General features: G+C 40.5%; 3 protein-coding genes across 9 annotated transcripts; 2 read left to right on the forward strand and 1 right to left on the reverse strand.

Annotated features, from left to right (window-relative positions):
- Positions 1-261: 261 nt before the first annotated feature.
- On the forward strand, positions 262-14,755 carry LOC135344597 (uncharacterized). 3 transcript variants are annotated; one of them, XM_064541829.1, is made up of 8 exons: positions 262-1,157; positions 1,217-1,267; positions 1,367-1,426; positions 1,547-1,726; positions 4,876-7,947; positions 13,110-13,406; positions 13,982-14,033; positions 14,128-14,755. In XM_064541829.1, the coding sequence occupies exons 1-5, from the start codon at positions 365-367 to the stop codon at positions 5,412-5,414; spliced, it is 1,623 nt and encodes a 540-aa protein (XP_064397899.1). In that variant the 5' UTR covers positions 262-364; the 3' UTR covers positions 5,415-7,947; positions 13,110-13,406; positions 13,982-14,033; positions 14,128-14,755. The 3 variants fall into 3 exon arrangements, with proteins under 3 accessions (XP_064397899.1, XP_064397900.1, XP_064397902.1); XM_064541830.1 differs by having other exon boundaries at positions 1,370-1,426; XM_064541832.1 differs by lacking the exon at positions 1,367-1,426.
- A 1,326-nt stretch (positions 14,756-16,081) lies between these two features.
- On the reverse strand, positions 16,082-19,139 carry LOC135344602 (uncharacterized). Of its 4 annotated transcripts, none has more exons than XM_064541842.1 (9): positions 19,028-19,139; positions 18,242-18,465; positions 17,616-17,979; positions 17,349-17,474; positions 17,103-17,280; positions 16,971-17,045; positions 16,780-16,917; positions 16,567-16,709; positions 16,082-16,485 (listed from the first exon to the last, which is right to left on the reverse strand). In XM_064541842.1, exons 2-9 carry the CDS (start codon positions 18,462-18,464, stop codon positions 16,299-16,301), a joined length of 1,434 nt encoding a protein of 477 aa, XP_064397912.1. In that variant the 5' UTR covers position 18,465; positions 19,028-19,139; the 3' UTR covers positions 16,082-16,298. The 4 variants fall into 4 exon arrangements, with proteins under 4 accessions (XP_064397912.1, XP_064397909.1, XP_064397911.1 ...); XM_064541839.1 differs by having other exon boundaries at positions 18,242-18,468; positions 19,028-19,135; XM_064541841.1 differs by lacking the exon at positions 19,028-19,139 and adding an exon at positions 18,587-18,825.
- Positions 18,982-22,646, forward strand: LOC135344626 (methylsterol monooxygenase 1-like). Of its 2 annotated transcripts, none has more exons than XM_064541886.1 (8): positions 18,982-19,124; positions 19,345-19,608; positions 20,074-20,148; positions 20,704-20,775; positions 20,983-21,059; positions 21,304-21,479; positions 21,807-21,965; positions 22,322-22,646. In XM_064541886.1, exons 2-8 carry the CDS (start codon positions 19,441-19,443, stop codon positions 22,459-22,461), a joined length of 867 nt encoding a protein of 288 aa, XP_064397956.1. In that variant the 5' UTR covers positions 18,982-19,124; positions 19,345-19,440; the 3' UTR covers positions 22,462-22,646. The 2 variants fall into 2 exon arrangements, with proteins under 2 accessions (XP_064397956.1, XP_064397955.1); XM_064541885.1 differs by having other exon boundaries at positions 19,116-19,226.
- Positions 22,647-22,657: the final 11 nt, after the last annotated feature.

Below are 22,657 nucleotides of genomic sequence, written 5' to 3' on the forward strand. Positions count from 1 at the left end.
ATGACCGGGCACTAATCGGTAGAGAGAATTGGTAGACAGAAGATGAATGAATGAATGAATGATGGACGTCTGATATGCTCACAAAGTGACTGCTAATAGTTCTGAGACTGCCACGAGGCTTCAACTTTAGTGCACATGCGTTGAGATGAGTGACGTCATTGCGGCCTGCTCCTTGTTGTTAACCCCATTTAATATGCTATTAAATTCCATTTATAGACTACATCGCCGCATGCGCACCGAGGCATAACAAGTGCTCTGCTTGTGGGAGTGGCTAGGCATTGTAAGGGAAGCCAACACAATTACGTGACTGGTTTTCACTGCGTGTGTTTGATAGCACTCTAGTCTAGCTATATAGCTGAAAGAAATGATGCAGTATGGTGCTCTTTCAGAAGGAGATATATGTGTGAGGAGGACTATTGACGAGAACCCTGTGGCCAAAGGGCTGGCCATTGTAGTAGCTAGTCAGGAGAGCCGAGCCTTTCCCAATGCTATTCTCGAAGGAGTCACGATTGATTTTCAGAATACCTGCTCAGCTTTTAGATTATTAAGATATGCTGTACTGCCATTGCTGAATGCCACTGAAAAGATGATTACAGATGTTGTCCAAGCTGTCCCGAAATGCTTTCCCATATGTGGTGATAACGATCCTCGATACAAGCGAATTGTATTTTATTTTGCTGGGCATGGAGACAATAATGTTCAAGTTCATACACATGATGGAGAAATTAATGTAGATCGAAAAATTATTTGGCCTCTCTTGCCAGAAAACTGTCCAAATTTGAGGCACATACCGAAATTGTTTTTCATTGATGCGTGTCGTGGTGAAGGTACAGATATAGCCATACCTAGAGGAGGGGGTAATATCTTTTCTCGTGTGTCAGGTATGGCTAACTACCTTGTCGTGCGGTCCACTTTGCCGACTATGAAAGCATTCGAGCAAAGCAATCGTCGTGGAGGTTTTTGGACTCAGGCGTTTGTAGAGCAGCTTATTAGCCCAACCAATAAAGGAAGGGATATTGGGTACATTCTCATTGAGATAAACCGTCAGGTGAATAGGTTATTCAACTCCCAAAATGTTCTGTGCACTCAACAAGCGATTACTGAGAGCACACTCCTTGATCACGTCTTCTTCCTGGATGAAGCTCAGGAGCTTGAAGGTACAGAATAATTGGAGCTTTGGTGATCACAGTTCAATCCATTGTGCATTGTATTTCAGAACTGGCAAGTACAGCATACACTTGGAGCAGTTGTCAGCCTGGTTTGCCTGGTAAGTGTATGTTACTGCATGTGTCAGTGCATGAGCACACATATTTACGTGATCGTATACAGTGTATTAATAGAATTAACCTGGTTTGTTTCATACCAGTAGGTTCGCATTCAGCTGGCTCCATTCCTGGTGCATTCCCACCTCCAGCATTTTACAGAGGTATATTATAGAGGCAAATCCTTTTAATGAGTTATATAGTTATTGACAAGAATGGATCGTAGGCCGGTATCTGGAGATTAATTAATTAAGCTAGTGCATGTTTTAATTTCCCCAATACAGGTCTATTTGGGTCTACAGCCTCAGAACTGCCTACGTCCTTCTCTCTACCAGCAAGAGTTATACCGAGTGCTGCAGCAGTAGCGAGTGGAACCTCTGAAATAGTGAATCCTTTGGTACTAGTATCAGACCCAGTGTCCCAGTCTGATGCTATAGAAGATGTCATGTCACAATTACAGGAAGGTACGTATACTGAAGTTATTCTTTCCCTCTACCCAAAGTAGACTAAGCTCATACACATTCATGCCCAATCAATTTATAAACATGCTGCCTCAATTCTGCATGGATTACTATAATAGTTTTAGCAGACACAAAATAATTATACTGGCACACAACAGACTACTATAGCCTGTGGCCGCCTATTATGTGGCTTGGGTTAATAGAGCTATTGGTACAAGTAAAGTGCTGTAGGTACCGTGTATGCTTGATCAGGAGCCGCGGCTACTAACTGTTTCATTTTACTGGAAGAGGAGGCTACAATTCGAGAGAGGCCACTGTTCAAGAGCGACGTTTATTAGCTCTAGTTTGTCATCAAAAGTTATTTTCACCTGCAAAAACTTGAACTCTGCATGCCATGAGAAAGTCTTTGTGAAACACTAACAAGCAGTATCTAGTATAGTACATGTAGCTAGCTGCTAGTGTTAATAATAACTTTTTCTGGCTGCCACGTGCAAAAATGCTAGAGTCAAAGTTCACTGAAGCTACTATTTGAGAGCGGCTACTAAATGGTTCATTTTGCTAGCAAAGGAGGCTACTATATGAGAGCGGCCTCTGATCGAGCGTATACGGTACTTTAATTACCCTGTGCGGGCATTGCGCGCAGCAGGGGTAGAGTGATTGGTGTGTGGACACAAATATGAGCTGTTTGAGCAAAATATACACTTTTATGGATTGCTGTATATAACTGCTAATGTGGCAGTGGTTGAAAAATAATAGGCTACTTATAGTAGGAACTTGTAGGCGATCTTCAAAGGCGACAAAAAACACTGTGTTCTAATCGTTGCTTTATGATTCACGATAATTTCCCATAATGAAGTCATTACAGTAAAACGTTATCGTATCCGTTTTGCCGCTGTGCGATGAAGCTCAACGCACAAGGTGAATGCTCTATTAGTATATCTTGTTTCTGGACCAATTGCCTCGAGGCGTCGCCGCGCACGAAGGGTACGGTAAAGCTGACTGTGTGTGTGTGTGTGTATTCCAGCTGTAACTGCTCAACGGTTGTAATGCAGCGAAAACTAACCGCTTCTATAGGCTTCTAGCCACGTTCTCATGGATTTTATTCGTGGATAAGCGCTAGCTTTTTGTTAGGTACAAGAGTCAGAAAAGAGCTGTACTGCCAGAGTGCAGCAGCCGTTGCGAACGTTAGCGGATACGCCCCTTTTTCTGCACATGCACATTCAATCTCACGTGTGTGAGATCCTGACACGTGAGATCCTGAAACAAAATACAATTCTTTTCGTGGGGTTCTGGTAAGCCACGAAACACGTACTACAATTCTTGTTACCATGTAGATACACAACTCTTTCTTAAACCCCTTTCTCATTGACAGGAAATCAGGGTGTCATACAGGATTTTGAAGTAGAGGGGGGAAATAAGAAAAGTAACCAGAAAATTTTGCTAAAAAAAGGTCAACTGTTATTTCATAGTATGTAAAATTGCCAGCTATGGACCCTCAGTCAGCAAAAAAGGGGGGGGAAATTGGAGATAGGGGGGGGATATCCCCCCTTTCCCCCCTGTATTACACCCTGGAAATGTGAACTTTTACATTGTAAATCTACATGTTCCTATGTTTCCATTAATTAAGCTCCTCTCCTATATATAAAGACTGTGTGGTGTGAACAAATTGCAATCAACAATAATAACGTAACATATACAAAGCAACCTCTTCTATAGCACTCCTAATAGTTTTTGAGCGAAAGAAAAACATGGCGAGAGCCATTACTCACCGCAATAGCACAGTGAATTTGAGAATCGATGTATACAAGTCTAGCCTCATTCCCGGCCCTCTTTTCTCTAATAGGTTAAAAAGAGGGCCTGGTACCAATAGTGCGCATGCGCTTCAAATTACCCAGAATATGCATGTGGAATCGTACTATGACCGTAAAACCTTAGTAAATGAATGCACCGCAGGTGCTGATGCCTCAGTAGAGGTGCCAAAGCTACATAATATATAAAGATGAATTTGACGAACATGTTTTGCAATTTTGCTGCATGCAGGAACCACAGGGAACTCAGAGAGTGGGTAATGATTGTTGTTAAAAACGGTCGATGCCAAAATTTCAAGCCTAAGATTAATCCGGGCTGCATCAGTAGAGCCTTGTGGCTCTCTCTCTTAAGCTCACTGTTGCAGCTACCAATAGCTAGCGTTCTAGTGCAGAGCTAACTACTAACTAGAGTAGCAACACTCCATGGACAAGTTTTGCTACGCACTCTTCTGAAAAGGCTGCAATGGCATTCCAAGTAAGCAAAACTAGGCGTAACTCGAGAACGAAGCATTATTTTGCAAATCCAAGTAAACATGACTAGAAGCCTATAGAAACTCTTGCTTGCACTTGATTGATCCTTGAGCAGCTGTAGCAGTCTACACACACACGCATGCACACTCATGCACACACGCACACACTACCGTGTACCTCGCTTACGCATGCACACCGAGGCATAATTATACGGTAGACTAGTCCGTTTACTAACAATATGTTCCATAATACTTTATGTTCATGACTGAGCTGTGAAGCTGTGGCTTAAACCATCTATTGCGTTGGTCTAGAAGGCTTGAACACTAGTCTGAGACAGAAGAGGCTCTCATCTACGTCTACGATGGTCCCATAGCCGGGTTGTCTGTCTTCGTAAGTAGCAGTTAGGAAGCACTATACACTTCCTGTAGCCTGTACAGATCCAAGCTACCTGACTACACAGCCATCACAGAGGTAGATGAAAGCCTTCTAGAACAATGCAATAGAAAGCTAAACTGCTTTACATAGATAGAAAAATAGATTAAAGAAAGAGAAAGGGGATTGAGTAAATTAACGCATGTGCACTATCGCACATGTAATAGGTACATAGGCCGTGTTATTTCCCCTTCCTGCATGTCTAGCTATTAGAAAAAAATCGGGACCGAGGCTAATACAAGTCTTACGTGTATAGTGCTGATAAGCTAGGAAAGTCTTGTGCTGTCATGTGTGCCAAATAAGATTAGTAGTTATTTTACATCTATACTGCCCCTCCTCCCTCCCTCCCCCGGCCATATAGTATGGCCACCCTGTTCTTTACACTGGGGAAAACGCTGATCTTAACAACTCTCTAATATAAATTTGTAACATATCGTATAGGCCCTGATCAGGAATTGGAAATATCTCCATTTGAAAATTATCCTCGAAGTACAACAATACCCGGTCATTATAAACAGAAAGTTAACCGTTTCTTCCAAGAGAACGGTATTAACCCCACATATGAATATCTATATGGCAGTGAAACTGGTCCCACTCAATACCGATGCACCGTACGCTACACAATATGCGGAGAATCCAAAGAAGTCGATAGTGTACATTACTACTTGAGCAAAGGAGATGCTAAAGAACAAGTTGCTAAGCTGGTACTTGAGAGAGAAAATGTTGCACCAATAGTCAGTAAAGGAATCAGTCCACCTTCCAACAAGATATGGAAGTCTAAACTGAAGGAATATTGTGACAAGAACAAGGTTGTCCTCCCTTCTTATTGCACCGTTCCAACTGAAAATGGGTTCAAATCGACGTTCACGTTGTTTGGTCAAGATATTAAAGGAAAAGAGTGTAAGAGCAAACAAGAAGCTGAACAGAATGTGGCCCACCAAGCATGGCTGAGTCTTGAACATAATAATGAGTACACGTAATTATAGGCACACAAATAGCTAGCGCGGACTCAACACATTATGACACCAGTACCGGTATATTTATTTTATATAGCTGCTATAGGAATCCAAACTGTATTACTCATTATTGTCATTAATAAAAGTGTGTGTATAGACTATATATTCTGCTAGAAAATATTTGTGTTATTCTTTTAACAACCATCATGGTCGATCATTCCACACCATGGTCAATGACTGTAAAATTGTATTCGATTTACATGTACATGTATGTATATATTTAAGGCTTTGTTTTTTCCAATTTTATCGAATAACATTATTGTAATAATTATACCCCCCCGGCCCACGCAGTCGAATTATTATTGTATGCTGTAAGGTATGCATGCATGTGAGTATAATACTATGTAAATGGAGATCAGACCGAGGCTGTGGAGAAACATTTCTGAATCTACGTATACTGGAAAACTGGTGTGTTTTGTCTCGTATATCTCTGCTCAAACTGGTTAATTGTTTGTTGGCATAATACGTATCTGTGACAATTTCCATGACGGTATATATATTATTTGTTTTGAAAATAGCTCTGCAGATGTTCAACACCGTATTGTTACAATGTTGTTTTGCGAGTGAACAACCTTTTTTTAATGTGCGAAATCCACTGTTAAGCGAATATGGTGGTGGACATCACTTTAGAATGATTGAAATCCTCAAGCTACATGTAGCGATATAGACAAAATTTGGATATAATTATGCTGTAGTACTACAGCATGTACTATAGCGCCTATATGCTCTTCGTATGTTTGAGCAGCTGTATATATGTAGTCTATATACACACACCAGAGGAGGTCCAACATGCGTGCACGAATCACTAAAAGTTTAGCATTGATGTCATTACGGTCACATAATAACATGCAGGCCACAATGCACTGAACTTATAGTGATTCGTGCACGCATATCGGACCTCCTCTGTACACGCACACTAGCTTGCGCATGCGCACAAGCGTGCGTGTGTGTGTGATACCGAGGCAATAATTATGATTCTGAGCAATATTAAACATTACAAACGACCTCTACCATAATTCCGAGCTAGGCGAGGTTATGTTTGGGTCTAGCCTCATTCCCGGCCCGACTTTTCTCGACTTGAACGATACTATCATAATAGCCTCGATCCCAGGCGCTTTAGTGAAAAGTGTGTATCAAGACTCTCGCGACTGCATCAGAGAAATATTTCAGGCTATCTATCTAACACAAGGCATCACCATGCACCTCATGCAATTATGGGCTTTTAAACTTGTGATAATAATAAATTAAACTAACCTCAAGGTTTGTTTATTATTGTACAAAAGAGCAAGTGCCCTCTATAATGTTTGAAACCTTGATTATCCAGCTTGACAATTTTTAGGGGTGTGTCCCTTAAATGCGCATGTGCATTGCAGCTGTTACCATGGAGACAGGCCTGCTCATCTTCTGTGCATGCGCAGACAACCATGTGGGACTGCTATTTATCAATTAAGTGGGTGGATCAAGGCGTGATTTATCTATTCGATTATCCATTGTCTGGCCTGCCACTGGAACCAAGGTGTCCGGATGATCGAAGTTCTACTGTATATATATAGACACAACAAAAATAATTGTTAATCAATTATGTGTCACGTACTCTAGTAATCAATTATATATTGCCGGAATCCGGGCAAGATCAACTGGTTACCTGAGGCGCGTGTGGGCAGGCGGCCACGGGTATAGTATAGCCGGTTGGTTTGTCTGTCTGTTTGAGCCTGCTCACCTGGATGCCACGCACACCATGTCAATTGATCTCTGAGATCAAAGTGCCACGATGCACTGTATTGCCTATGAATATCCGTATCAGTAAATTATTGGCGTTTGGCCAGCTTTTGGTAACCACATGCAGCTCATAATTAGATTAGATTACACATCCCACATAGCTGACGGTACATAATTTAATACCTTTGGGTTCCTTAGTCTAGTTAGCATAAAATTATAGCTGGAGCTAGAGAGTTAAGTAGTAGTCTACATAGACAGGGTGAAGTTAGCTAGCCTAGACCTGTAGTTTATATAATTTATTGATATTATAGCAGTATAGCTGGTGTACGGTATGGATCAGCCAAAAGCTAACTTCGTACAAACAAGATTTGAAAAACTTTTGAAACATTATGACATCAACGATTTTACCCGGTTTCTTGCCAAAAAGGAGTTCCTGCCTAGATCTACGTATGAACTGAAATTTCTACCCAGTGGTAAATCTGCCCCCAAACAGGAAATCATTAGCTCTCTACTGTCTCATGTGTCTAGTAGAGACCAATTTGCAAGTGGCCTCTTGGACATTTTTTGTCAGTACACTGAATTTGTCTCAGAAGATGTGGCCTTGACACTTTCTGAAATACCCTCAGCTAGAAAGGTGGCCCTGACACTTTCTAAAACACCCTCAACTAAGAAGCACTTTTCACACAACAAAAAAGGATCCGATTCTGACTCGTGTTCGTCATCGTCATTCTCTGATGATTCTGACCCTTGCCAGCCCAGCCAAGAGTGTCCAACTACTGTAAGTCTGACACAACCATGCACAGGACTTCACTATTGTATTGTTAGTAGATCATATATACCTCAGTGTAAGTATACTAAAGTATATTTGCGTTAAGTTCGGCCCCGGAAGTCATGTGGTCAATTATGGCTTCATTTATGCGCCTTTATGTGGTTGACAAGTAAGGACTTTTACTAACTTTTAGCTGGTTGAAGGTTATCAGCTCTACAGCATATACCGTAAAGTTAGAAATTTATGCGGCCCAAAAATTCTGTAAATCCTGCGAATGAATGAGTAAACGCAGAAATATTATCCGCAAATGCCTATTAACCATGCCTACTTTAAAGTTTAATTCGCAGAAATAGTATCCGCAGAATGTCTTTTTACAGCTAATCACAGAATTTTGGAGGCGCAGAAATGCAGTCTAGCTATACGGTAGATAGAAACAATTTTTAACAAGGAATCCATGACAAAGTTATGACAACATTTATATGAAGGTCAATCTCAACAATATACTTTATTTAGTCTAGGTCTCATGGCTATATTATAACCTCTCAAAGTAAATCACATCATACAGTAAAGGGATTGGAAACGGAAGCACCCTCAAAGTATCATTTGTGTATCCCTGAATCGAGGCTTACTTTTAACGTGGAAGGCTAACATAAATTTCATGAGAATTGCATGTTTTACTACCTGTAAAAAGTCCATAAGCAGTTCCGCTGCTAAACATAAATACCTTAATCACCTTATATTTGAGGACACAGCACTAGTTACTTAGTTATACGGCTTTCAATAGCTATCCTTATATATACAAGCATGAAGAAGCGCTCTGCGTACCTCTAACTACTTCACAACAAGATTATGATACTCACCATCAAGAGACATAACTAGAGCACTAAAGTGCAAACCCTCGGCTGTTGACGTGATAATAAAGAAACCAGAAGAGTGATAATGCAGTGCATGTAGCATGTATGAATAGCAGAGCACAGCAACTCAAGAGCAATAAAACTAAACTAACAACGTACATGCATGAGACATGCACTATGGACTGGGATCACAGCAAAGAAGCCTGGAGTCTTCTAGACTAAGAGAAGTATGGCTCCTTCCAGGCTGGAGTACGTATAGGATCCAGAGTCAGTCAACAACCAGTCACAATTCTACTTTCTTGACAATTGTTCCTGGTACGGGATCACTTCAGCTGAAAATACATAATCAAGCCTTGACTACGTATTTTCAGCTGAAGTGATTCCGTACCTTGACTCAAGGCCACGTGGCAAGTTTAAGCTTCTTAGCTTTTGCTCGCTTTTACTCGACAAAGAAGCTTTAACATCAAAATCTGCCACTATTTAAACCAAGATATTGTTGTGTGAAGACTACCTATGCTGCAAACGCAGTGCTATGGCATCCAGGTGAGTAGATATACTCGTTACAAACAAACAAACAAACAAACTAGAGCACTAAAGTGCAAACCCTCGGCTGGTGACATGATTATAAAGAAACCAGAAATATAATGCAGTGCATATAGTGATGTTGTTATCATGTATGACTTGCACAGCAACTCAGGAGCAATAAAACTAAACCAGACTGGAGGCATGCTGAGAACAGGTAGTGGTAGACTACTATAGATGATATGCACTGTGGATTAGGATCACAGTAAAGAAGCCTGGAGTCTCAGAGAAGTATAGCTCCAGGTTCTGCATGGAGTAGGATCCCAGTCAGCAGCAGGAGCTATAATTCAAGCTCCTACTTTAGTGACCCTGTTCCATTGTTCCTGGTATATACAGCTTTCTACTTTAGTGACCCTGTTCCATCGTTCTTGGTACAGGATCACTTCAGTTATAAGTAACGCATGTGCAAGTTCTGTTCCAGCTACATTTTGCTCGCTTTTATTAGACAAAGGAGCTTTAACACCGAAAGCTGCCACTATCAAAAGTACTAACTTGTTGTGTGGAGGCTACTCATGCTGTAAACGCAGTGCTAGAGCATCCAGGTAAGCAGACCTAGTCACAAGCTTATTCAAGCTTCTTAGCTTTTGCTCGACAAAGAAGCTTTAACAGCAAAATCTGCCACTATTTAAATCAAGATATTGTTGTGTGAAGGCTATCCATGCTGTAAACGCAGTGCTGTGGCATCCAGGTGAGTAGATATACCTATGACAAACAAACAAACAGACAAACAAACAAACCTAGAGCACTAAAGTGCAAACCCTCGGCTGGTACATGGTGACATGATTAAAAAGAAACCAGAAATATAATGCAGTGCATATAGTGATGTTGTTATCATCATGTATGACTTGCACAGCAACTCAGGAGCAATAAAACTAAACCAGACTGGAGGCATGCTGAAACATTTGAGAACAGGTAGTGGTACTATAGATATATGCACTATGGATTAGGATCACAGTAAAGAAGCCTGGAGTCTCAGAGAAGTATGGCTCCAGGTTCTGCATGGAGTAGGATCCCAGTCAGCAGCAGGAGCTATATTTCAAGCTTCTACTTTAGTGACCCTGTTCCATTGTTCCTGGTATATACAGCTTTCTACTTTAGTGACCCTGTTCCATCGTTTTCTTGGTACAGGATCACTTCAGTTATAAGTAACGCATGTGCAAGTTCTGTTCAAGCTACATTTTGCTCGCTTTTATTAGACAAAGGAGCTTTAACACGGAAAGCTGTCACTATCAAAAGTACTAACTTGTTGTGTGGAGGCTACTCATGCTGTAAACGCAGTGCTAGAGCATCCAGGTAAGCAGACCTAGTCACAAGCTTATTCAAGCTTCTTAGCTTTTGCTCGACAAAGAAGCTTTAACAGCAAAATCTGCCACTATTTAAATCAAGATATTGTTGTGTGAAGGCTATCCATGCTGTAAACGCAGTGATGTGGCATCCAGGTGAGTAGATATACCTGTGACAAACAAACAAACAAACAAACTAGAGCACTAAAGTGCAAACCCTCGGCTGGTGACATGATTATAAAGAAACCATATAATGCAGTGCATTGCCATAATTATAGTGATGTTGTTATCATCATCATGCATGCATGACTTGCACAGCAACTCAGGAGCAATAAAACTAAACCAGACTGGAGGCATGCTGAAACATTTGAGAACAGGTAGTAGTACTATAGATATATGCACTGTGGATTAGGATCACAGCAAAGAGAAGCCTGGAGTCTCAGAGAAGTATGGCTCCAGGTCCTGTTGGATCCCAGTCAGCTAAAGCAAGCTTTCTACTTTAGTGACCCTGTTCCATTGTTCCTGGTATATACAGCTTTCTACTTTAGTGACCCTGTTCCATTGTTTCTGGACCTGGTACAGGATCACTTCAGTTATAAGTAACGCATGTGCAAGTTCTGTTCAAGCTACATTTTGCTCGCTTTTATTAGACAACGAAGCTTTAACACCGAAAGCTGCCACTATTAGAAGTACTGACTTGTTGTGTGGAGGCTACCCATGCTGTAAACACAGTGCTAGAGCATCCAGGTAAGCAGACCCAGTCACAAGCTTCTTAGCTTTTGCTCGTTTTTATTTGACAACAAAGGTTTAACATGAAATTCTGCCACTATTAAAACTAATAATTTGTTGTATGAAGGCTATCCATGCTGTAAACGCAGTGCTGTGGCATCCAGGTGAGTAGATTCACCTGTCACAAACAAACAAACAAACAAACCAAACGACTACTATAACCCGTGGCCGCCCACGTGCCTCGGGTTAACAAACAGACCAACATACTACTATACCCGTGGCCGCCCACGCGCGCCTCGGGTAACTAGAGCACTAAAGTGCAAACCCTCGGCTGGTGACATGAAACCAAAAGACTGATATAATGCAGTGCATATAGTGATGTTGTTATCATCATCATGCATGACTTGCACAGCAACTCAGGAGCAATAAAACTAAACCAGACTGGAGGCATGCTGAAACATTTGAGAACAAGTAGTACTATAGATAATTAATATGCACTGTGGATTTAGGATCACAGCAAAGAAGCCTGGAGTCTCAGAGAAGTATGGCTCCAGGTCCTGCATGGATCCCAGTCAGCTAAAGCAAGCTTTCTACTTTAGTGACCCTGTTCCATTGTTCCTGGTATATACAGCTTTCTACTTTAGTGACCCTGTTCCATTGTTTCTGGACCTGGTACAGGATCACTTCAGTTATAAGTAACGCATGTGCAAGTTCTGTTCAAGCTACATTTTGCTCGCTTTTATTAGACAAAGAAGCTTTAACACCGAAAGCTGCCACTATTAGAAGTACTGACTTGTTATGTAGAGGCTACCCATGCTGTAAACGCAGTGCTAGAGCATCCAGGTAAGCAGACCCAGTCACAAGCTTGTTCAAGCTTCTTAGCTTTTGCTCGACAAAGAAGCTTTAACATCACAATCTGTCACTATTTAAACCAAGATATTGTTGTGTGAAGGCTATCCATGCTGTAAACGCAGTGCTGTGGCATCCAGGTGAGTAGATATACTCGTGACAAACAGACAAACAAACAAACAAACAAACAAACCAACAGACTACTATACCCGTGGCCGCCCACGCGCGCCTCGGGTAACAAACAGACAAACAGACAGACTACTATAACCCGTGGCCGCCCACGCGCCTCGGGTTAATTATGATTTGATTCAGTGATGGGGGTAGCTCTGAGATGTATTCATTGGCTATACAATAAGTTTCCCGGGTTCGTATAGGAGTTGTATAGAAGCAATACACATACAGGTGGTCCCAGAGCCACTATACCGGCGTAGACTTCAATGTAAAACTCACGCGTACGTGAATTGCTTCTGTTGCTAATCCTTTTCCTTTTCTATCTATATAATATGATAATTATCACATGACAGTAGACAAGTTAAGTCAATTTTCATTGAAATTAGAGAGACATAATTATGTATGATGAATGATCACCAACCCCTGACTATACTCCTATTATTGGAAAAACCAGCCTTAGCACGTATTATTCTAAGCTTAAATGCCATGCAAGCATAATTGGTGTGTGTCAACAGGCAGCTGTCTTGCAGACAGACGTGCATCCCACATAAATGTGGGAGTGGGAGTATAATTATTTGAACGTCTGATATGTATGCAACAGAGCAATCATGTATGACTATGCATGGTATGACCTATGACTATGGTATGACCTATCAGTATATGACTATGGTATGACCTGCATGTATACTTACTTAATATGCAGGACATAAGTGAATGTTTAGCCACTGATCCTGGGTACTGTACACAAAGCAATTCGCTGGGCCTTGAGCTCTCTCTGACTAGTAATGTTCAACTCCCTTCCGTGGAATGCCTTGAAGCGAACAGCAGACAATTGAAACCAACCCCAATGCATCACGAACGAACGAAGAAAAACAGACGCTCAGCAGGGATTGTGTACAACATCACCAATAATCATTTTAATGTAATGCCTAAGAATTCAACAAGCCGTGGTTCTTCAAAACAGATATACAGCTTGCCACAACACCAGAGCCCAAATCAGGTAACTATAATTACCAATATGCAGTTTTGTTACAAGCCAATCAACTGGCTGTAGCGGAATTGTTTTTTAAGTGTATTCATACTGTCATTAGGATGCCAAAAGTTCGAAGTTCATAGTATCAATAGGTGTTAGTCAAAGGCATACTTAACAGTGTAGATTCAGCTGTACAAATGCAACAGTCAATATAATATTATATACAACAATGGGTAATACATGAATTAGCCTATGCAACACTCACATAAAAGCGGGTGTAATTTCCGTAGAAAGCGGTACTGTCGACGTCGCGTGTAACATCGTATAGTGGCAAAGCACATACATTTTTTTGCAGATTAACATTGGACTTCAAACATTACGACTGTGGAATTGTATAATTGATAAAATTTTCCAATTTACCGAATAAAAAAGTTATAGTGTTTTACTCTCCATTACAGTGTTCTTATCATTAATTTTACCAAAAAAATAATACAAAAGCAATCCTTGCCTCACCCACACCCTCACATGGATCCTTGTCGGGGCCGCATGTGTGTATATATAGATAAGATATACCTTGAATCCAACTATTGTCTATGTTGCAGGATTTTCGTACAACAACAGACGGCCTATTTCCACTACAGTCATCAGTTTGTGGTATGTAAGTCCACCTATGTTATAGTTCTACAATAAGTTGAACATAAAAAATTATTCTGCTTTCAGCAGTACTTTTTTTTACCATGTTATATAGAAAAGATAACAAAGTTCCAGAGAGTACTACAAAAATGCTGCCATGAGTTTACAGTGTGCTTGAACGTACAATCATTGCTACCCTATCTGTGTGAGCAAGAGCTTTTGACATGGAACGAATTCGAAACTCTCAAAACGGGAACTCAAAATGAGCAGAACCAGTCACTATTACGTATACTACTCTACAAAGGTGAACATGCTTACGAACGATTCCTCAAATGCCTATTAAACGATAAGGAACACTCAGGCCATGTGCACCTTGCAACACTACTGAGTAGTATGATGTATCCAAAGTCGATTGATGTGTGAGCAGTGCATGTACCATTGTATATACTTAAAAAATAACGTAGTTACAGTCAGTACATAATTAAAGTATTTAACATACGTATATATACCTTTTGTTGTTGTAATGCAGCTATACTGAGTAATTATACTCTACTATAAGTCTTCTGTTAGATAATTTATGTCTTAACTTAACGTACTTAACGCTACATAAATTATTGTAATGACTGATACCACCTTATAGTAGTCACATTATTTGTAAATTGTTAAGTTATATACGTATATACAAGTAATTTTTGTTTGTACAATGTCACAACACCATTTTATAAGCTGTTATGTCAATTTTACCACAATTACTATGTGCATGTTCTTGTGCATACATGCATGTAGCTACTACCGTAGTTATTGATGTAAAGCTAAAGTCAAGTGCTTTAATAGAAATCAGGGCTAAAATGTGTGTGCTATAATTATATATGCAGTACAAGAGGAGTATTACAACTTGCTACACTCAATTAAGTTACGTTGCTCTGATCCCCTTCCTCTACTATCTATATGATGTGACTATGTGTAACGAATACCGTATACGCGAAATTTTCGAGGGGCTTAATTTTCGCGGATTTCGTGGGTTAGAATTCTACACGAAAATTAAGTCCACGAAAATTGTTTGAGAATTACCTGCTATTATGCAAATATTTAAAGGCGTGGCTTCCGGTAAGCAGTCATTCCACGAACATTGTGCAACGAAATGGCTTTTAGAGGCCAATCCACGAAATATAAGTGCCTTGAAAATTTCGCGCTATACGGTAGTACAAAGTACCGTATATATTATATAATATATATAGCGCGTATATTTCGAGGGTATAAATGTTCGCGAAAGTTTATACTCTCGAATTATACCCACTATACGATATATAATGTTTGCAGCAGTATTTCAACAAGATCAGTAGTAAAGCACGTATCCTTGACTTTAGTTTAGGCAAATGATAACAGATATCAATGAGAACAACGACAAAACTAAACATGCATGCAGCTATAGGGACGGCGCAGGGCCTCTTCACAACAAAGCCTAGCTATAATTATGTACAGAACAATTTAGGGAGGCTCTGCTCTACTATATATACATTCCTATACAAGCATGTTACTAATAAGTCTTGCGGGCCATATATTAAAACACATACCCGGTGCTATATCTACATTTAACATAAGTGACATGGAATGCTATAGGCCAGCTCTGTCATATACTACCATGCATGCAGTATGGTGCATGCACTCCTGATCTATTATACATGCACTGCATTAGTTTTGAGGCCGGGCCACAGTTAGCGGGTTATAAAATGATCTTAGAGTGAAAACGACTGTGCCATTAATATTCACCTATTATTCAAAATTATTCTCACTTCATCAGGCTATAATTATTATTCATTACATACACAGCAGCGAATAACACACCTATAGCACATGCATGGGCTGAAGTTAATTTTCAACATTATTGGATAAAAATTTAGATTTACAGTGGAACCTCCCATATCAAAGGACAACCTCTCTATAAACATTAGCTATGGTACGGATTAATCACTATTATACCTCCCACGAGCGGACCTTCTTGATTCAAGCTTTAATTTGTCTTCCCAACTGACAAACTCTGTACAAAACCACCTTTTATTATCACATGGTAGACGATATTGAGTCTGCAATCGTATTGATAAAATGTTTTACAAGTGAACAACCTTATTTTTTAAGTGCGAAATTCATGTAATAAACTGTTAAGCTGAAAAAACGTAGTGGTGGACAATCACTTCAGAAATCCTCAAGCTATAGATAATGAAAAATAGTACATGCATCTGTACATGTTATGTTATGTAGTACATAACATATACATATACATGTACGTTAAACTTGATTGTTAGCGACTTTCACTGGGAACATGCCCTTCATTGGTGGAGATGTTTTGCTTAGCAACGGAGATGATGGATGGCAGTCAGTCATGTAACCTGTAGACTTATAGGATCTAACTTGTCTCTGTGAAGATGGGGAATAGTATTGAGGTGGGGTGGACAAGGGTTTCTCGTGAAGGCGTCTGTCAGTGGCCAAAAAAAAACAGTTAAGTAATGTGTAACAGATAAACTTGACATCAACTAATTATCTTTCAGGAACTTACTTTATCTCTTTCTTGCATTTTTTGTACTTTTCTTCAACGTGTGTCAATTCTTCCTGTAATTGCTCGTTGGTACTTTCTAGTCTTGTAATTTTGGATTCTGTCTTTGTTAGCTTTTCTCGTAAATCATTCAACATTGCCTTCTCCTAAAAAATTAATGTTATCCATTTCACTATAATAATTATATTGTCTATATACGTACGTCTTCATGTTTACCTGAGAGAGTGATGCATGAAGTGAGTAAACTACTTTGAAGATATCCATGTCCTCTTCGAACAATTGTATCTTTTGTCGGGTCCATATGGAAAATTCAGACAGACCTTCTTTGAGTACAGTTGACTCAGTGTGTAGCAACTATATTAAATGGTATGAATCATGCACAATTATTCCGCTTTACTTGTACTTACAGCACATTCTTTTTTGTAAGTAGCTCTCTCATTGGCTCTCTTTGATCTCACACTATTGAGGTCACTCTCCATACGCTGTGTAAACACTCAAAAATTCATAGCAGCATGAATTTCATTACAGATAATTGTCACCTCTTTCTCCTCTTGAAGTGCAATGATATCATTCTTTGCGTTCTCCAAAGCTGTAATAAAATCTGACGGAACCGTTGCTTGATCGTTGACAGTCACTGTGGGCACTATCTTTTTTGAATCAACCATAGGGGCTGTTTGGGTGCTACAGTCTCTCGTTGTAGCTGCTGCCAATTTGTACCTATAGGTTAATGGGGAACAAATGACGCTTGCATGTCTTAGGAAGGGCTTGAACGCAGAATCACTCACCTTCGAGGTATGACTGCTGGACTGTATGATAGAGGGGTACTGGTACCACTACGTGCTCCAGGGGTTATTTGGTCAGAGCTCACTACTAATAGCGGAGGCGAACATTTTTTTCCACTTGGTGGCAATCTAATATAAATAGCTAATTATTACATATATATACACATGCATAATTATGGGTCTAGCTATAATTTTGACACATAATGATGAGTATACTATGACTAGCTATATACTACATTAGGTATAAAATACAGTATATAGACCAATTACTTTGCGGTTGGCGTGACTGTTTCAGTGGTGACAACATCACGTCGTGATGAATTTGAGCTCTCTCTTGGTGTGACAATATTCTCTTTGACGTCATTTTCATTGATCAGATCTGTCAAGCTTTGGCTCCTATCTCGCTGTCTGTTTACACTTAGTAGTGTAGACTGTGTTGCAGCTGACTCTATCTCGAGCTTTCGTACTTTGAGTATCAACTCCTCTTTTTGCTTATTAGATATCTGCAATTTCTTCCTAAGGTCGTTACCGAGTAATCTCTCTTCTAAACAGTTTCTTTCCAGGGAGATGAGCTTCTCTGTTAAATCACTCCTTCCAACAGCCCCCTTTAACAGTGCATTCTCCATAGTAAGATCTAAATGAAGGTATATATATCGTATACATGCAGTTGTATAATTATATATACGGTATACACGACTTTTACATGCATTATTTTAACGATTGGTGCATGAATTATGTGAACTTCTATAGAACATAGCTATAAAACATAGAACATTGGCCAAATTGATTCGGTAATCCCTATGTATACCTAGATTCACTATCTGGCTAGATCTATTAATTTCTCTAGACTATTGCAAACCCAATCGATGTAAGCTGGATGTCTACGTATACCTCACCTTCCATATTTTTCTTCAGCGTTTTTATCCGCCCCAGAGCAAGATCTCTCTCCCTCTGCAAATCGATCACTTCCTCCATCATTACAGCAGCTCTATGCTCCTGCAACAGACGAATTTGCTCTCTCATCTTTTGTTCCATGGCAGTTACTGCAATGCTTTGATGAGAGGAGTTGATGGGCTGGCACTCATCTCCTACAACAGCTTTCCCTCCTTGTACTGACATGCTGCTGTGTGTGTTAGTAGTAGACTGACAACACTTGGTATAAACTCAGGGGCGTAGGGAGGGGGAGGGCTTTGGGGGCTGGAGCCCCCCCTTTCTCTGCAAAAACTACACTAAGAGCCCACCTTCTCTGATGAGTCTTCAGCCTGGGAATTACTGGTATAGATTAGTGGCAGACAAACAGCATGTCCAAGAGCTAGCTATACTATACTAGTAACTTTGATTCTTTAGTGCAACTAAGCTAGCTAGCTACGGCTAGCTAGCTAGCTTTAGCAGTATTATTAATTGAAGCAAGGTGTGGCTATTTCTTGCACATGCGCAATGAGTCATTAATTAGGGGGTGTGGCTCCTGGTCACCGGAATTTTCGGCGCTCCGCGCCAAGTAGTTTCTGGCGCGAACAGCTCAGCCCCCCCTTCCTCAAATTCCTGCCTACGCCCCTGAAACTAGACTACGTTTGAGCCCCACCCCCTTTAAAGCATTTTGTCTGAGACTGGCCATAACTATAGCTGATCATTGGCATTGCCTCAATCATCTATGGGCTAGCTAGATATTATCACAAGCTTACCTGCACTGAAAATACTTCTCTAACTATAGTTAATTCTGCTCCAGAGTTCTGGTTCTGCTACACTATATACTAGCACTGTACACAACCTCAAATACAGGTAAGGGGGCGCTCCTGCATGCAAAATGAGACCCTCCCATTATGGGCGTGGTCAGGTGGATAAGAAAATAAATCAGCTGAGGTACGTATACACGGTAAAAAGGTGAGCTGTTTTTCCACATCATTATTTTACCCACACATTCTTTTGTTTTTGCATGTGCTATGCACACCCCAGTTATGGTATGAGCAGTAGTTAGCAATGCACACACCATTCCACACAGATTAAAAGAAAGTCACTATTCAACTTGCACGTCCAGACAGCTAAGATATTCATCAAGTGATTGTAAGTCTACTGCTCACTCACCCTCAATAAGGAGATGTCTGTGGATTCAGACTATATACTGAAGAGTGTCTATGAGACTGCATCCATTGTGGGAAACAGCACTGTACCTTTTGAAGGCTATGTCAAGACAGGATGGAACGCCATGACAGACAGATATTCACACTTCACCATTGCTGTGCTTTTCTCTGTGATTCTGCACGAGGTGAGTATTAGTGCAGCAACTGCATGTTTGTGTGGTTCCCATCCATTGTTTGATAATCCACTCTAAGGGCGTACTGTAAGCTTATACGCGCCCTTGGCTATATATTGTTACTGCTACAGTTGATCAAGTAATACAATGTGCTGTGCGTTACTTACATTTCTTCCTGGAGGCATAATTATCAACTATCTGCGCATGCATATCGTTACATACATTTCTTCCTGGAAGCGTAATTATAGTCAGGGCTGCATTGAGGGGGGGGGGCGAGGGGGGTAATTCGCCCCCCCCTAGGATCTGGCAGATTCGGCATTTGTACTGCGATGACTTCCCCCCTACATTTTTCATTTGCGCAATTCGCCCCCTCTGATCCAAAGTCCTGGATGCAGCCCTGATAGTGCATACATACTAGAGGATAAATATTGTTTGTTTGCTTAATGTTAATGTTAGTGTTTGGTTTCACTCTTGCAGATTACTTACTTCGGTCTAAGTACGCCTGGATTTCTGGCCCAATTTCTCCCCTTCATGAGGAGATTCAAAATACAGGTTTGTACACACAAGTATATAGTTGTGGTGACTCAGCTTGAAATAACTCGTGGTAAATTAATTGGCCATTCGTTTCCTATTGTCAATGTGTTCCGTTTGTTATATTCATAGCCGTGGTTGGTCCAGATGTGACCTCATGTCTTGCATGTGATCAGGTGATCCCCTCACCCCATGTATATCATTCGGGTGCACGTATAACCATTATTTTGTACGTTTCAGTTTATACCTCGAGCTGGTTAGCTATCATCCTGAGATCTCACAGCGCCGCTTTATGAATTTTATGAATGTCTTGTCCCACTATTTACCGGCATAGAATTAAGCTTGTGTGTTCAGTCCCCTTATACTGTCTTTTATTAGCTATTGATGCCTTCGGTGTCACTGTAGTTACTATAGCTTCCACCTCACTGCCGTATATACTAACCCTGCATGCATGGACATGTACCGTTGATATATTATATCTGTAGGTGAAAATGCTGAGTGTTGTTGCTGGTACTCAGTAAAAGTATTTTCTTATTCATGCTTGTGTATAGAAATACATATCTTTAATGGGTACAGGAGAAGCCTGAGTCGACTAAAGTGCAGTGGAATTGTTTCGTTTACATCCTACTCAACCACTTCTTTATACAGGTATACAGTACACCTACCTATATAGTACATGTTGTACATGTTTAGTACAAGTCACATGCAGTAAGCACATTCTTGATTAATTGTCCGATGAATGTGTTTATTCTATACGATGCATGTACATTAATAATCAGTACATACGTGATCTCCTAATTTTCATGAACAACTTTTGACCATGCCGTCTCTTCCCATCTGTCTACATGCATACAGGCACCTATGATAGCTGGGATGTATCACTTCAACTACTACATGGGAGTGAAGTATGAGTATGATGACATCCCACGCTGGTGAGTTGTTGTTGCACTTGATAGAACTATTAGTAATATGCATCTAAAGGTCTGCGCTCACTTGAAAGCCATTTGAAAGTGTTGTTTTACCGACAGTTAATTACCTCATAGCCAGCTCGAGCATGCACATGTGTGTGGTGGTTATAGCATTGTTTTGTAAGGACTGTTTTAATTCCTTCATGTAGCGGTGTTTGGTTTGTACATGTATTTTTGTCTGATAGTGAAATATTGCGTTTTGTGACAGGTACGTGGTGATCCCTCAGCTGGTGGCTTGTCTGATGATTGAGGACACCTGGCATTATTTCATGCATCGACTTCTTCATCACAAACGTATCTACAAACACATTCACAAAATCCACCACCACCATCAGCAACCGTTTGGGTTAACAGCCGAGTACGCCCACCCTCTGGAAACAGTCAGTAAGTGGAGTTGTCAGTACTAGAGCAGAGCACTGTTTTGCTGAGTGGTGTGTACACTGTTCCATGTTCAATTTGTTCATGGCTCTTAATACCATGTCCTTTATACTAGCTAGGGTTGTGTAGCTACATGTACATTGTAGTAACTGTTACTAGCTGTCAATGTGCATGCATAGTACTGCAGCTTAATGAATCAACATCTAACTTTATATCTTGAGGAGCTGCCCTGAACAGTGTTAGTAATGAAGAACCCACTGTTGTGTATGTCCTCACATGTGCACACACAGACACACCTTACGACTCTATCACCCCATCCACACGCACGCACAGTTCTGGGTATGGGTTTCGTGTGGGGCATTCTGTTCTTTGGGAATCATGTGATCATGGAGTGGTTGTGGATGATGGCTCGTTTAGTGGAGTCGGTGGAGGTTCACAGTGGCTACGACTTCCCCTACCTCAACCCCATGCATCTAATTCCTGGATATGCTGGTACGTACAATCATGTACGTTGTCGTAATGGTCTCTTTGAGTATAATTATTATTACGTAAAGCTGTGGTTGATTTCTAGTTTTAGTAATAATTAAGAGCTGATCATGAATGAGTTTTGCGAGTGACTGTACTTAGCTATAGCTACTACAAGCCCTATATCGATCAAATTGCATGTGCATGCATGCAGTGCTTACTCTAGATTTTACGTGCATGTCTTTTGTCAACGATCTATGTAAGTTTAGTTTATCAAAAGAGCCTGCCCGATAAGTGTGTTTATTGAGAGCACATGTATGTATTCCATCCCATAATGCTTACCCAGCTAATTACCGCCATTGCTTGTTCTCCCATATATACAGGTGCTCGTTTCCATGACTTTCACCACTACAACTTCAACGGTAACTACGCCAGTTCTTTTGTCTGGTGGGACTGGATATTCGGGACCAACAAACAGTACTTGGAGTACATTGAGAAACAACCCAAGAGCAAAAAGGAGTAGTTTATGAGACTGACATATAATTATATCAGGGAGATTTTTCTCTTGATTGTTACTATTTATTTTGACAACCACACATGCATGCATATCACTCCACTAACTGTTTGGTGCATTAATTTTTATACTTAATATCAATTGCACACCACACATACAAGTAATACGCATATCTCTGACTCTCACATAATTACTTTGCAGTGCA

The sequence above is a fragment of the Halichondria panicea genome, chromosome 11 (genome assembly GCF_963675165.1).
Source record: "Halichondria panicea chromosome 11, odHalPani1.1, whole genome shotgun sequence".
Lineage (NCBI taxonomy): Eukaryota > Metazoa > Porifera > Demospongiae > Suberitida > Halichondriidae > Halichondria > Halichondria panicea.

What these genes read in the sequence shown, in the direction of transcription:
- LOC135344597 (XM_064541829.1), top strand. Translation starts at nt 365, where the DNA reads ATGATGCAGTATGGTGCTCTTTCAGAAGGAGATATATGTGTGAGGAGG. An exon ending in TTGTCAGCCTGGTTTGCCTG is followed by an intron (nt 1,268 to 1,366) that starts GTAAGTGTATGT and finishes GTTTCATACCAG; the next exon opens with TAGGTTCGCATTCAGCTGGC. An exon ending in CATGTCACAATTACAGGAAG is followed by an intron (nt 1,727 to 4,875) that starts GTACGTATACTG and finishes CATATCGTATAG; the next exon opens with GCCCTGATCAGGAATTGGAA.
- LOC135344602 (XM_064541842.1), bottom strand. Translation starts at nt 18,464, where the DNA reads ATGTCAGTACAAGGAGGGAAAGCTGTTGTAGGAGATGAGTGCCAGCCC. An exon ending in CACTTCAAGAGGAGAAAGAG is followed by an intron (nt 17,046 to 17,102) that starts GTGACAATTATC and finishes GTGTTTACACAG; the next exon opens with CGTATGGAGAGTGACCTCAA. An exon ending in AAATGCAAGAAAGAGATAAA is followed by an intron (nt 16,486 to 16,566) that starts GTAAGTTCCTGA and finishes GGCCACTGACAG; the next exon opens with ACGCCTTCACGAGAAACCCT.
- LOC135344626 (XM_064541886.1), top strand. Translation starts at nt 19,441, where the DNA reads ATGTCTGTGGATTCAGACTATATACTGAAGAGTGTCTATGAGACTGCA. An exon ending in TATGATGACATCCCACGCTG is followed by an intron (nt 21,060 to 21,303) that starts GTGAGTTGTTGT and finishes GTTTTGTGACAG; the next exon opens with GTACGTGGTGATCCCTCAGC. An exon ending in CCACCCTCTGGAAACAGTCA is followed by an intron (nt 21,480 to 21,806) that starts GTAAGTGGAGTT and finishes ACGCACGCACAG; the next exon opens with TTCTGGGTATGGGTTTCGTG.